General features: G+C 47.8%; 1 protein-coding gene across 1 annotated transcript in view; it reads right to left on the reverse strand.

Annotated features, from left to right (window-relative positions):
• The window catches only part of NFASC (neurofascin), a 187,835-nt gene that overhangs the window by 35,692 nt on the left and 136,445 nt on the right, over positions 1 to 15,698 (reverse strand). The window contains 3 exon segments of the mRNA XM_065591527.1: positions 778 to 792; positions 9,344 to 9,517; positions 10,700 to 10,822. Of these exon segments, the coding sequence (XP_065447599.1) occupies positions 778 to 792; positions 9,344 to 9,517; positions 10,700 to 10,822 (312 nt within the window).

A 15,698-nucleotide genomic window follows, 5' to 3' on the forward strand; every position in this document is an offset into this window, starting at 1 on the left:
TAGCTGCTGGCCATTGGAGAAATACAGTGTGTCGTGTACGTTGCAGTGTTCACAAGTAGAACTTTGGCTGCGCCAAGCATACCCGCAAGTAACACACCCCTGTATTTCTAGAAGGGAGTAACAGCTGCCAAAGAGTTGCACAGGAATTTTCAGTGTGTAGTGCCATTGTTTGTGTAAAATACTGCATAAAGAAAGGTGAATATACCCTCAGTACCTGGGAGTGTTTATATATGATACTACTGAGCATTGTCACATGCATTCTAAGGATAAGCATTAATTAAGCTGCACGTAACACCCTCAGGCAGTATGAATGCAACGTATTGTCCCCATTGGACAGAATGGAGGATGGAGATGCAGAAAGGTGAAGCAGTTGGTGCAGAGTTGGGACTACAACCCTGGTTGTCCCACTGCCGTGCTCTAACGACAAGACTGCACACTGTTTTCTCTGTGTTGGGCCCTTCTGCAGCAAAAGCAGGATTAAGTGGGTTTCATTTAGTTTTCTGATGCTAGATCTTGCAGACCATTAACAGGGGTTGAGTACTGTGCAGAGATACATTGATGCTTGCAACCTTAATTGTAGTACCATAATATTTTCTTCTCTTTGTGGTGCTTTGTTCGCCACACCAGTGTTTTACAGCCAATTTATCCTCTGATAGCTTAGTTTGCTCACTGAAAGGGTTAACATAGTGCATGCTTAAGTGCCAGCACACCCTAGAGACAGCCCTTGACTGTGCATTGCCCCATGCCTGTTACCTCCTCCTCCAGTTGGTACAGTACCTGGGGTTGGAGTGGCTTCAGAGTGCAGCGCCAGGTATAGGGAGGGGAATACAAGGACAGCAGAGAAGAAAGGGGAAGAGAAAACAAAGGAATATATAAAACCACAGCACATTAGTGAGAGTGGGGATCAGTCATACACAGAGTCACCAAAGGTTTTAAGAGAGAAAGAAAATGCATTAGCTGCCCCCCAGCAATCACCTTTCTGTACATAATAACTATAGCTATTTGCATAGGACAAAGAGAAGGAAGATTCCCTTTGAGTCAGAGATGAATCATCATTCCCAGTTAAACACACCCCACCTTGCCAGCAAATGGATGCTAATGGTCAGGTTCTGTCCTGGTGTGCGGCTTTGATTAAAGCATTCAAGCATGTGCTTACATCTCATTCAAGGGAGGACAAAATTGGACCCTCCACGTTCAGCTTGCTGTAAAACCCAACTTCAGGGCGTATTACGTACATACTGTGAAACTGACCCAAGCTGTTGTAATCAATGAATCAAACAGAACTGTGTTTAATTTTACCCTCGTGGTTGAATGCAGCCTGACAGAAATGGAAGCAACACCTGGATACGTTTATTTATGATTGAGTCTAGTATCCATCTCTGAAGACAGAACTAAAGCAGTTGATTTCAAGGGTTGGTTTTCTGAACCTTCTTCCATTGAGTTCCAAGTTCTTTTTAGGGGGTCTATAGCAGGTATGTAAAAAATCAAATCAAACTCATTTAAAGCTGCTAAACAACATTCTGTTTACTGAGGTTACATACCATTCATTAATGAAATCCTGCCCAACCTAGCCTTGTGTTAGATACATACCAGCTCTCATGTTCTAGGGCCAAATCCTGCTCGCCTTACTCATGCGGCTTCAGTGAGACTGCATAAGTAAGTGAGATGAGCAGATCTCACCCTTACTCTTTGTTTTCACTAATGGATAATGGATTGGTTGAGCTGTCAAAGCCCACTCTCAATGAGTGCCATTGTCTGCCTTTACCAAGGAAAGGGAAACTTGCCTTTTTTGGGCTGACAATTCACAACCGTATTTACAGCTGAGATAGTTATTTCTCATTCTGAGTAATGGAAAGGAAATGCAGTGCATCTCAGCTAGCACTGTGGGATAGCTGTGGGCAAACATCACAGATCTGTTAGGAAAGTATAACTATCAGTGACCCAGCAAAGTGAATAACAAGCGTATGTGGAACAAACAAACTTATGGGATGTTGTTATCCATATCCAGTACCTGTCCTCTAAGCAGGGCATTCATGGAAGCCGCTGCGTCAGAAAAATACAGTGTATGGCAGGGACCCACGCCACTGAACGTCAGTTTTGCCATTATTACAATACTGTGTAACAGTTCTGGAGCCCGTCTGCTTAAAGAGACGTAGAAAGCCTTTCATTTCTACTGTATTTTCAATAGGATACTTTTCCCACCCACCACAATTAAGGAGGAAAAAGAAAAGCAAACACTCATTAAATAAAATCGGAAGTTTAATTGAATTGTATGTCTGTTAGCAAATGCTATAGAAGGGAAAGAGCCAGCTTTGTCTGTCTTCCATCCCTAAGGGCTCCTGACCTTTCACTCCATTTGATCGATGTCTCACAATGGGCGTTTTATCCTATTATGAATCTGTGAGTTGTGGCTGTTTCCTTCTGCGGGTCGTCTGTTGATTGCTGGGGTGATGGGAAAGTGGCACCATGCCTCCCCCAGCCTGTCTCTGCAGTGGCTCTTAGGGTTTTGTGGACTGGAGAATGCATTTGTTTTATAACTCTCCTTGCACCAATAAAAACAATTTAAGATTGGCAGAAAATATATGGGCACTGTTGTGTGATGCTTAGCACAGGGGAGTTGCTAGGGTGAAATAGCTACTGTTAGTGCTGTGATTTGAACTTTCCAAAAACCTAAAAACGTAATACAGTTGGGGGTTTATATTCAGAAAGCGCTTTATCCAGATAAGCCTGGGGCCTAACCTAACATGGGTTACAATAGCTCACCACAATAAATGAAATCCCTGTTGGACGAGGGATATTGATAAAGGGTTGTCAAGCAGCATGGTTTTGGTGGAAAAAACGGTTACTAGCCTTTCCGTAACTATTGTTCTTCGCAACGTGTTGCATATGTCCATTCCAATGTAGGTATGTGAACACCCCAAGCATAGTCACCAGAATTTTTTCCCTCAGTGGTACCCGTCGGGTTGGCTCTGGCGCCCTCTGGTGCAGTGCGCTCATGGCACTGGTATAAAGGTCCCAGCTGATCTCGCGCCCCCTCAGTTCCTTCTTTCTGGCCAACTCTGAAAAAAGGGCAGGAGGGTGGGTCTTGGAATGGATATGTGCAACATGTCTCGAAGAACAACAGTTATTGAAGGGTTAGTAACCCTTCTTTCTTCTTTGAGTGATTGCACATGTCCATTCCAATGTAGGTGACTCCCAAGCAGTTGTATAGGTGGTGGACTCGCAGTTCACAGACATCTTGACTGCAACATAGCTCGAGCGAAACTGGCATCATCTCTGGCCTGTTGAATGATGGTGTCATGAGTAGAAAATGTATGCACTGATGTCCAAGTCACTGCTCTGCAGATGTCCTCCATAGGGACATGGACCAGGAACACCGCTGATTATGCTTGTGCCCTTGTGGAGTCAGGATAGCTTGTGGTGGAACACCTGCCTGCTCATAGCATGTGCGAATGCACAGTGTGATCCAGGATGAGATCCTCTGAGTTGAGATGGGGAGGCCTTTCATCCTGTCAGCTACCACTATGAAGAGTTGGGTGGATCTACGGAATGGTTTGGTCGTCTCTATGTAGAATGCTTGGGCACTTCTGAGGTCCAAAGGGTGGAGATGTTGCTCCTCCCTGTTCATGTGTGGTTTCAGGCAGAAAACCGGCAAGAGGATTGACTGATTACTGTGAAACTGCAAAACCACCTTCAGGAGGAAGACAGGGTGAGGGTGCAGCTGCACCTTATCCTTAAAGAAGATTGTGTATGGGGGTTCTGATGTAAGAGTGTGGATGTCCAAGACCCTTCTTGGTTGAAGTATTAGTCACCAGAAAGGCCACCTTCTGGAAAAGGTATAACAGGTGGCACATTGCGAGCGGTTCAAACGGAGGGCCTGAAAGTTTTGATAGGACCAGGCTTAGTTCCCATGGAGGGACTGGCTCGCGTATTTGTGGGTAAAATCTTTCTAGGCCCTTGAGGAAACGAAGAGACCTCTCATGTAAGAAAACGGAACGGTTATCCAGCGGGGGATGGAATGCTGAAATCGTTGTGAGGTGTACCATAATCGATGAAATCGCTAACCCCTATTGTTTCAGGTGTAACAAGTACTCAGCACGGCCTGTAGTGATGACTGCATGGGTAAGAGACCGTGTTGGGAAGCCAAATGGAGAACCGCTTCCATTTGGAGAGGTATGTAGCCCTGGGAGAGGGCTTCTTGCTACCTAACAGGACCTAGCAGACCTGCTCCGAGCAGGCCAGCTCTATGGTATTTAGCCATGTAGCTTCCACGCTGTCAGGTGGAGGGCGCTGAAGTTCAGATGAAGCAGTCAACTGTGGTCCTGGAATATCAGGTTGGGGAGTACAGGGAGCAGCATTGGAGTTGCTAAGGAAAGGCCTAGCAGCATGGCGAACCAGTGCTGACGGGGCCAGGCTCAGGCTATGAGAATGACCCACATCCTGTCCAGCTTGATTTTCAGCAGAACCTTGTGCATGAGCGGGATAGGAGGGAAAGTGTAGAACAGGTGCCCTGTCCACAGGAGCAAGAAGGCATCCGTAAGTGAACCCTGGGCTGTGACCTTGCAGGGAGCAAAACTAGTGACGCTTTCTGTTGAGTCTGGTCGCAAACAGGTCTATGGGGGAGTCCTACATCGCTGGAAAATATCCCTCATGATGTCTGAGCAAGGGAGCCACTCATGGGGATTGGAGAAAGATCTGCTGAGGTGATCTGCCAGCTTGTTCTGTGCTCCCAGAAGGCGAGAAGCTTCAAGCTGGATTGAGTGGACTATGCAAAACTCCCATAAGCAAATTTCTTCCTGACACAGGGGGGAAGAGTGAGCTCTTCCCTGTCTGTCGAGATTGAGCATGGCTGCAGTGTTATCCATGAGCACTAGTATGCTCCTGCCTGCAATGCGAGGTGACGGCTCTGAGCTCTCGGACGCTGATGCTTTTCCAGGGACCATTGGCCTGAGGTCATAAGTAGCCCCAGGTGAGCTCCTCAGCCTAGCGCTGATGCATCCGAGATCAGGGATAACGAAGGTTGGGGCTGGGCGAAGGGAATGCCTGTACAAACCGTCAGAGGATCCAGCCACTGACTGAGGGAAACAAGGATTGGGGAACACATGTGAGAACCGAGTCTAGATGGTGGTGATTCGGCAAGTACACTGAGGCCAGCCAAGCCTGAATGCGCCTGAGGTGTAGCCTGGCATGCTGCACCATGTACGTGCATGAGGCCACGTGACCTAAAAGCCTGAGACAGAAATGGGCTGTCATAATGGGGTGGACCTTGATGTGCGCTACTCGTCACGTGATTGCCTGAAACCAGCATTCTGGGAGGGAGGCCGTGGCCTGGGTGAAGTCAAACATCGCTTTGATAAACTCTATCTTCAGCACTGGAGTGAGGATAGATTTCTGCTTGTTCATTAGCAGACGCAGGGCCTGGAACGTTGACTGAAATGAGGTAGATACTGGACTTTACCTGAACCTTAGACCGACCTGACTAGCCAGTCATCCAGATATGAGAAGACTTGCGCTTCCTGTCTTCTCAGGAAGGTCACCACTACCGCCATGCACTTTGCAAACACCTGTGGGGCCGCCAACAGGCCGAATGGATGAACCATGAATTGGTTAGTGGGCCTGGCTGATGACAAATCTGAGAAATCTTCTGTGGACTTGGAAAATCGAAACGTGAAAATAGGCCTCTCTTAAATCGAGGGCAACATACTAGGATCCAGAGAGGGGATAATGGAAGCCAGAGAGACCATGGGGAACTTCAGTTTCTTGAGGTAGCTGTTGAGACAGTGGAGGTCTAGACTAGGTCTGAGATCACTCTTTGCTTTCGGAATTAGGGAAGAATGGGAGTAAACCCCCTTCCCTCTTAAATTCTGTGGAACCTTTTGCATAGCTCCCACTCTGAGGAGGGCTTGTACCTCCTAGACTAGAAACTGCTTGTGAGAGGGGTCCCTGTAAAGGGACACGGTGAGGGGGTAGAAATAAATTGGAGCGTATAACCTGCTTCCACCATGTTCAGCACCTAATGATCCTTGGTGATATGAGACCACGCTGTGCTGAAGGGGGACAGACAGGTGTGCTGGCACCATTTGTATAGTGTGGGTACTGAGAGCCAATGAACCAAACTGTAAACCCTGCATATAATGGAAACCATTTCAAGCCAGGGAGTACTACAGCACCCGCAGCACCCCTAGTTCCAGCACCTATGGGGACAGGTGGTTTGAAAATAAAGGGGACACAAGATCCGGTGAGACAGGAACTGGTATAGCACCCTTGAGTGTCCCATCAAGAGGTCTGCTTTGAACCCCCTGGGTGTCTGGGAGGGGCAGATATTGACAGTGAGGTAGATAGGAGTGACCGTGCCTAAAACCCCTACTCAGTTTCCTCTGCAGGTCTTGACCGGGATGATGGGGCAGAGAATGGGGCCCTGGCATCAGGGGGAACCCCCAAAGGTTCCAAAAGGGCCACTGTATAGGCCTATGACTGCTAGGCCAAGCGCTCCATGGCACTCCTGTCTAGGATCCTCAGCGGGGTAGGGATGGCAGGAGGGATAATGAGGGCTCCTCAGACGAGAAGAGTACCAGCCAACCACCGACTCTGACGAGCCTTCCTCCGGGATCCATGGAGGTGCACTTCCCACCAGTGCTGGAGATGGGTGCTGGACCAGGACCAGCAAGGACGGTTTCCCTCTAGGTGGTACCGCGGAGCCCGGAACCAGATAGCAGCTGGAGGTTCCCCATTCCCTCCTGCCCGCCAGCACCAAGGCCGCCAACTCTTGTACAGCTGGCAACGGTGGTACCGAGAGCACCAGCAGATCTCTGGCCCAGCAAATGCCTCTGCTTGAAGCCTGGTGACAAAGGCATGCCTCAGCACTGGGGACAGGCCAAAACTCCACTAAGTTACAGAGAAGCGCCAACAAAACTAATAACTATTTACACTCTATGTACAGTATGAAGAAAAATGGAGAAAAAATGAAGACCACTGAGAAAAGCTTGCTGCAGCAAGGAGAGTAGTTCCAGTGACCATCACCGCGTTCAGAAAGAACTGATGGAGCGCAGGGTTAGCCTGGCCCTTTCTACCTACACTATGGAGCACCAGAGCCAACAAGTCACCACTGAGAGAGAGATTTCCACCAACCGTGCTTGGGGTGTGCGCACACCTGTATTAGAATGGACATGTGCAATCACTCGAAGAAGAACTGTACTTAACATCTGTATCTGAAGATGGTTGTTGCTAGACTGGGTCAAGCTGTAGCATGCAGTAGGCCTTGCAAAGAACACAGGATGCCGATTATTGGGCACAGTTGTTGACTACACTTTCTCTTTCTAGGCTGGCAATAGCTCAGTCCAAGAGTGCCAACCCACCTTGTTTCTCTGTCAACAGAACCCTACCCAGAGTTACACAGTAGTGAGCTATTCTACTTCAGAGTTTGGGCACCTCAAAAGTAAGAGAGGCTGTTCCCCACGTTCTACATACTGGCATAGTCTCAGAAATGCACTTTGTAACTGCAAGGAAGATACAAAGCTATTTCAGAGGAATTCCAAGCTCGGGGCAAATGCTGTTCGATAGTTCCCTCTGGTGGCTATCTGAAGTGTACACTCTCTTCCAGGAAAAAGAGAGAGCTCAGCTCAGTAGAAGCACCTCTGTGGATCAATGGCACAGTTCCTTTGGGGGATGGATTAAGTGGACCCTCCCACCCCAAATTTAAACCCTGTCAGCTCTGATTCTAACCACTAGACAACAGCCCTGTGTCCCTTTGATTGTCTTCCTAGTTATACTGATAAACTAGATCTCCTGACACTGGCTGGGTCAAAGTTTTCTCCTCTTTGCTGGACCCTCCTCGTGCAAATGCCAAAATACTTGTATGTTGTAGCTTTTGAAGGTCAATTATAAATATCCTGGTATAAACCCCACTGTTAATGACTAAACACACAGCGATCGCCAAAACCCATGAATTAACTTGGATTTTTTCCTCACTCCCTTCATTTCTTTTGCCAGATTGAGTGCAAAGCCCCAACAGCCTCTTCTTCCTGCCTGTGGGCTAGTAGCTAGGGACCAACATTCCCAATATACCCTGACAGCGTACCAGGTTGGGCAATGAAATCCAGTGGAGGTGCTGCTTCTCGTTAGATCTAGCAGCTTGTCAAACTGCAGGGATTCCCTAGCAGCCTGCCAATGATTAGATCACCCAGCTACGTTTTTGTATCCCACTGATACGTCCTCACTGGATCACTCTGGCCCATTGTCTCCCAGGCATAACATCGACACAGCAGTATTGTTCAAAGAGGTTTTTCAATGTAAATACCATTTCTGGAATCTGCACTGAACATTTCTGTGGTGAACTCCATGTGGAGCTACAGTAAAAGGGTCATAGAAATGTAGGGCTGGAAGGGATCTCAAGAGGTCATTTAATCCAGCCTCCCACACTGAGGCAGGACCAAGTAAAATTGGTTCTAGACCATCCCTGATGGGAATTTTGTCTGACCCGGTCTTTAAAATTTCCAGTGCCAGGGATTCCACTACTCCCCTAGGTAACCCTTTCCTGTGCTTAATTATCTTTGTAGTTAAAAAGTTTTCTTAATATCTGACCTAAATCTTCTTTAAGGTGGAAAAAGCCTACTAGAGAGTCTCTCACTCTGCATACGCTGTTTCCCCATAGAGGATATATGTAAGTGATACTACACAGCACATGAAGGGGCAGGCAGAGTGCCATCAGGAAGACAGAGTTTACTGCTGTGAATACAGCAAACATCTCTCTGTAGTTGTAAAAGAGATAAACCCTCCTGCTTCAGGGCATAAGACAACCACTAACTGCCTGGGGTCAGGAAGAAACTTCCCATAAGGGCAGGTTATTGTTTCATAATTGTCCTCTCTGAGGGGTCTTGCACTTTCCTCTGAAGCATCAGGTGCTGGCCATTGTTGGAGATAAGATACTGAGCTAGATGGACCATTATTCTGATGCACTATGGCAGTCCTTAAGTGCCTCAATTTGGAAAAGCAGTCACTACATTTGCCTGTCTAACTAGGTACTCGTATGGCCCTCATTAATGTAGTATCTGAGCACTTCACAATCATGCATGGATTTTATCTGCACAACATCCTTAACAGTGCTATCCCCATTTTACAGATGGGTAACTGAGACACAGAGTAGAACTTTCTTGCTTAGGGACTATTGGTTCTGCTTATGTCATGGTGAGAAAGTTACCCGTTCCCTTAGTAAAACCACATTCTGTATGTGATTTTCAGTGTAGTCTGTAGTTTTGGAAGACATGCATAATGCTCCTCATGTGTTAACTCCTCTGGGAGCATGTATCCCACCCCCAAAGTCACAGCAACGCTGTCCTCCACCTACCTTCATTCAGTGGGGCTGGCGACTCTTCCACAATGGATTCTCCATCTCCCACCTGTGTCCTAGCACGCAGGAAGAATCTATAGCGCGATATGGGGTCTGTCCTCTGGAGCGTAAACCTTGTTTGGTTGGGGGAGAAGGTCTCTACCAGCGTTCTGCCCGTTTTGGTTCCATTAACTGGGGAGAAAGGCAAGCTGTGTAGGCTTCAGCTTTGTTTCAGACACATGCTATGTTACACATTTCATCTCCTCCCACTCTAGAAAATCAGCTGATGGTCCAATATGCTTCTGGGTTGACTATGCTCAATAGAAAGATTTGTGGAGATGCAACAAAACCTGTCTGAGAGAGCAACAGCAGCCAGCTGCCTCCTAGGGGGATGTGCATTGAGTAATGGTGCAGCTGAACTGTACTGGCTAGCACAGGTGCTGGAACTAGGGTGCGGAGGGCGCTGCTGCACCCTCTGGCTTGAAGTGGTTTCCACTACATCCAGGGTTTACAGTTCGGTTCAATAGCTCTCAACCCTCCACCCCCCCACTATACAAATTTTTCCAGCACCCCTGCAGGCTAGAGATGAGATTCATACCCATGCAGAGGGCTGGTACGTGTCCTGCTTAAGCTCTCACAATAAGATTTTTGTGTTGTGCACAGCCCTGATATTTGGCCATCTGCAATGCGTTGAATTCCATACTGTTTGGGGATTCTGTGGGGGCAGTTTCACTCTTTCTGCAAAAGCAGCAGAGTCCTGTGGCACCTTATAGACTAACAGACGTATTGGAGCATCCGACGAAGGGGGTATTCACCCACGAAAGCTCATGCCCCAATACGTCTGTTAGTCTATAAGGTGCCACAGAACTCTTTGCTGCTTTTACAGATCCAGACTAACACGGCTACCCCTCTGATACTTGACTCTTTCTGCAGTAATCTTCCAGGTGTGTGTGTGCGTGTGTGTGTATGAGTGAGAGAGAAAGAATCTGCTGTACCAATTTCACTGTATTTAGACTTTGCTTGCAATTTATTATTGCAGTCTGGGGCTAAACCTTATTTCTCCCCCTATGGCTAAGTCCTGGGAGATGCTGAGCACCCGCAACCCCTACCGGCTTACACTGAAATGGTGCAGGCATTCAGCACTGCAGCAGGACTTGTCGCCTTCAGAAATAGCAAATGTTTTACCTTGTCATGGAAGTCGCTAATTCTTTAAAGGCTACTCTTGTGCCATCATATTTTGGAAAATACCTTTTAGCACCTGGGAAGAGGAACTCTTTCTGGGTTTGGCGCTGAATAACCTACTCACCCAAGAGAACACTTGATGAGTTAAAAATCACTGATCAGTTGAGAAAAACAAACAGGTGTGGAACGTACAGGCTTGGTATCTAAGGTTGTATCCAGTGATAATTCCATTGGGATGTTCAGGGTGGCCCCATTCCAAAGTGATGGTTTCCAGGTTAGGCTGTCGGATTCTGAAATACCTGGGGACACTGGGTACTTGGGAGGAGGATGGGGCCAGGATGGAGAAGGAAAGAAAAGACAACATACCTTACAACATGGTACATGTTGCAGGGTGGCTGACATAATAAAGATACACACACAAAGCTCAGATGCTGATGGAACAAAAACTGCATTAAAAACCATGCACCAGCACTGGGGGTTTCATAAGCACATTAAAACTCAGAACAATTCTGCATGTGAATCCAACACTGGATGCAACCGAATCATGTCTATTCATTAACTGAGATGCGTGTACTGCAGTTTGATAATTCTCTGCTCATGGGAACCAGACCAGTGCAGTGTGCATATCATACCTACTGTCAGAAGGGACTATCGTGATCAGCTAGTCTGACCTCCTGCAAATTGCAGACAACAGAACCTCACCTACCCACCTCTTCCTGTAATAGACCCATAACTTCTCGCCAAGTGACTGAAGTCCTCAAATCATGGTATAAACACTTCAAGTTACAGTGACTCCACCATTTACACTAGTTTAAACCTGCAAGGGGCTCGGGTCCCATGTTGTGAAAAACCCCAGGCTCTCTGGAAATCTGAGATGGGGGGAAATTGCTTCTCGACCCTAAATGTGGTGATCAATTAGACCCTGAGAATGTGGACAAGACCCACCAGCTAGGCACCTGCCCAAGAATTCTCTGTAGTAACTCACAGATCTCCCAAAGCAGTGTCCCATCACTAGCTGTCGGAGATATTTGCTCTGTGGGGGCTAGACTTACCACCACAGTTTGTAACAGGCAATCTCCTTTGGCTCACATGGTATACGCTTGTGTTTTGGAGACGAAGAACTGGTGTTCTTGACCCAATTTCATAACTTGTATGTGTAGTTTATCTACCAAGATACCTTTTGTGGGTATCATTACACCAACCCTCTGCGCTTGCACCCCTGAAGTCTGTTTCCTGTTATACAGAGAGGCTGGTCAAGGTCTTTCCCCCACCAAAGAAAAACTGCAACTGCTGTTCTGTTTATAACAATGTCCAGTAAGATATCCGGCCACTGCTACCTTGTAATCTACTGCAGAGCAGAGAGGGCCTGGTTTACTAACATGAAGATACAATAAAACCACATAAGGCCAAGCACCTGGCTGGCATTAATTCATCTTTTGGCAGGAAGGTTACACATGGAAGAGCCAATATGAGGTGCGGTTATTGAACAGGTGGCCCTGTGATATTTTGTAGTTTTACCTAATTTTCTTCCAAGCCTGTCAACCCCCTTGTTAGGATATCTGTTTTGCTCCTAGCAATCGGAGGAAACAGTCCTCAGTGTACAGGGATTTCTAACACCTGCACTGCATGGATATGCTTGGAGGTACAGGAAGGGTTTTTCCACCTTTAGCGTATCTCCTGTGGCAGCAGGAGACTCCCTAGAGTCAGGAATGGCAGAGGCTCCCTAAAGGGGGGGGCACCGGTGCCCAAACCCTACCCTCTGCACTGCCCCTTCCCCCGAGGCCCCACCCTCATGGCACTCTGAGCCCCTGCCCTAGCGCTGCCCCTTCCCCTTCCCTCAAGGCCCCGCTCCCATGCTGCCTTTTCCCCCCAAGACCCTGCCCTCCGCTCACTCCCCTCCCCTTCGCTTGCCCTTACAGCCGGTAAAAAGTGGGAGGGCTGTCACTTTTAAAAGTGATGGGGACCTGGGCCCCCTTGTTCCAGTGCTCCTGCCTAGCTTTTGTGAGAACTCGGAAGATCACCCAGCTCCCCAAGAGTGTCTTTTGGCTAGGATGTGCATATATACAGCAGCCTGCACTCCCTGCCCCCCCATGCATTCTTGCCCACTTGGGGCCAAGCCACACAACCTGGATGGCTCTTGGAATGTACAACTTGTTTGCGTACAGCACTAGGGACAAGATTTTGCCCTTACATCCTAGAGCTTTGTGTAGAGGGGACTTGTTGGCAGGTCCCATTTGGCGCTTTGAAATACGTGGTTATGGTGATGTGGCTTGCTTTCCAAATGCAAAGACTGATTCAAGGTGTACTGCCAGTCGATGGGGTGGCTCCGTCCTATGAGATGTGCATGTGACTTCCCAGGGATCAGAGTGGCACATGGTGCACCCAGAGGCACAATGGGTAACCTGTCAGTCACCCTTTGTTCAAAACAACAGAGCAGCTCAGCAGGGCAACTGAATAGGTGTATCGATGCATTGGTTGGTGGTGTGTTTGTCTCACTGGTATTTGATATGTCCTATTGAAACTGGACAAACTGCCTGGCGACTTCACTGCTCCTTAGCACAGAACAGTTTTAGGGTAAGGGCAGGGATGCCCCATTGTGCTAGGCACAGCACACATACCATAGGCCTTGTCCTGAAGAGCATAGGGCCAAAATGTTCAGAGCTGGCAAAGCAATAACTTGTTACGTAGTGTGGGCCAAATCCTGCTCTCAGCTTTGGTCATAACTGCAGAACGTGAATCAGATTCTGTCACTGAGCTGGGCGACTGAACAGTGTTTGTTTTTGAAAGGGAAGCTTTGAAGCTAATACATATCAATTTACCCCCATTAGAACAAGAGAAGAGCTGCTTAAACAATTTCCTGACAAGCTGCACCTCTTGAGAGCATTATCAGACCTGGTTTTGTGCTGAAGGGAGTTATAAAACCACCACAGCTTGCTGGGATTTGTATATGCACAAATCTAGGCCAAATGGTACAGAACCATAACACACAGGTAATGGAGCACATCTAGAAAAGCTCTTCCTTGCTTGGGCAAACCCATTGTAGGAGTTTTGCAGTCTGAAGGGCTTCAGGATTTGGCCTAATGGCTTTATTTCCCCCTTTAATTACAAATTTCAATGAATGATGATACTTTGACTAAAAGTAAGTTTTTAAAAAGACAATACAGGAAGAGTTACAGCCTCCATCATGCCTCTCCACCCCACGTTGTTACTTATAATGTACAGGACCATAAACGTAAACCTTGAAAGATTCATTGCCAGTTGCTAAAAGGTGCAGCGCCAATGAAAATCTACGGAGCTGTCTCCAACTACGATCTAGAGCAGTGGTTCTTATTGAAGCTGTTCCATTTTAATTAACCATTAATTGGGCCAAAGCTAGATATGAAAATGAGACACCCTCTGTAGCTCAGAGGTTGGGGTATTTCCATTTGAGGATGTGGGTTCAATTCCTATGTCTGGAGGAGCAGGCCTTTGAAGAGGGAGTGCCCTTAACCTTTCCTGTTGCAGCTGCTTCGATTTTAATTAACTATGAATTGCTCCAAAGCAAGCTCTTCTAAAGAGCTGCCTTCTCTGGTGTAGAGGTTTGGGCACTCCCCTAGGCTGCTGAGGGCCCTGGTTCAATCCTTGTGGTGGGGAAGGGGTTTACAACATGTATCAGCTGCCTCTGGGGCCTTTTACTTAAATGTGGGGGCGGGGGCAGTGTCCTGTTTAAAAAACAAGCCACTCTTTTGTCCCCTGCAGCTAGGCTACCCGCCCAGGCTCTGGGAAACTCCAGGCCCAACCCCTCCTCTGCAAGGGGTTGTGCCAAGGCTCTCCCACCTTCCAGGAGACCTCCCGCCTCCCAGCCACTGCCCACCACACTTGTAAAGTGAGTGATCTCTGTTCAAACCTCCTTCTGTTTCCAGAAAGACAAGGGCCTTCCGCAAGCGGAAGGGGACTTAAACAGGAACCTCCCACTTCTCCCCTGGGAGGTGGGACAACCTTCTCCAAATCCTTTTAAAGAGCCAGAGGAAGGATTTGAACCAGCATCATCTACCTCTTAGGCAAGTAACTTAACCACTGGACTACAGAGTGACCCTAGACTAGTCCCCAGCGCAGTTCATAGTTAACTAAAGTGGAGACAGCTTCAAGAGACACATGGCTCAAATGCTAGCTCCTTCAGAACCAGGGACTTGAACCAGGCTTTCCAGCACCATAGGTGCAGGCCCTCGCCACCAGGCTATATAGGGCTGTTTACAAATCATCTTTGCTATCCTTCCCTGGGGGAGGGATAGCTCAGTGGTTTGAGCATTGGCTTGCTAAACCCAGGGTTGTGAGTTCAATCCTTAAGGGGGCCACTTTGGGATCTGGGGCAAAATCAGTAGTTGGTCCTGCTAGTGAAGGCAGGGGGCTGGACTTGATGACCTTTCAAGCTCCCTTCCAGTTCTATGAGATGGGATATCTCCATTAATTATTATTATTTATTGCTTTGGACCATTATAAGAGTTAATTAAAGTGGAAGCAGCTTCAACAGGAAAGGTTGAAAGAGCCCTCACAGCAGAGTACCCAGCAGTTGGGACAGCCATGTGAGAGGTAGGTGGGTGCTATACAGATTTCTTTTCATCAAGCATCACTCTCCCCCAGCCTTGGTGACTACCCAAGCCATGGACGATAGAGTGATTCTCCATCTGTCTGTGGCCCAATTCAGAGTTAATTAAAGTGGAACAGTTTCAACAACAGAGGATGCACAACCCACATCAAAATATCCTTAGGTGGGGGCACTCACTTGAGAGATGACAGATCCCTGTTCCTCTCCCTTCTTATAGGACGTTGGTGGGGAGGAGGATTAAACCATCATCTACTACAGTCTACATGAGGCCCCTAACCACTGGGGCTAAAGGTTATGAGGGAAAGCTCGTTCCCCTCTCAGGACACTCATCTGGGAGATGGCAGATCCCTGTTCCCAATTCCTTCTGTGCATTGGGCAGAGGGAGAAAACGGCCACCACTATCCTGGGTGCACACCTCAACCTAACGGCTATAAGGGAGGCTGTTTCTCCCCTTGTGTGGAGTCAGGCCGATGCTGAGCCTGCCTCCCAGCTCCAGTCCTGCAGGGAAGATAGGCAGGGCAATGACTGTTGGCCCCTGGTTTGAGAATTGGGCTGGGGGTCAGGCATGATATAGGCAGCTGATATTAAGCACAGGTCATTTGCTGG

The sequence above is a fragment of the Chrysemys picta genome, chromosome 4 (genome assembly GCF_011386835.1).
Source record: "Chrysemys picta bellii isolate R12L10 chromosome 4, ASM1138683v2, whole genome shotgun sequence".
Lineage (NCBI taxonomy): Eukaryota > Metazoa > Chordata > Testudines > Emydidae > Chrysemys > Chrysemys picta.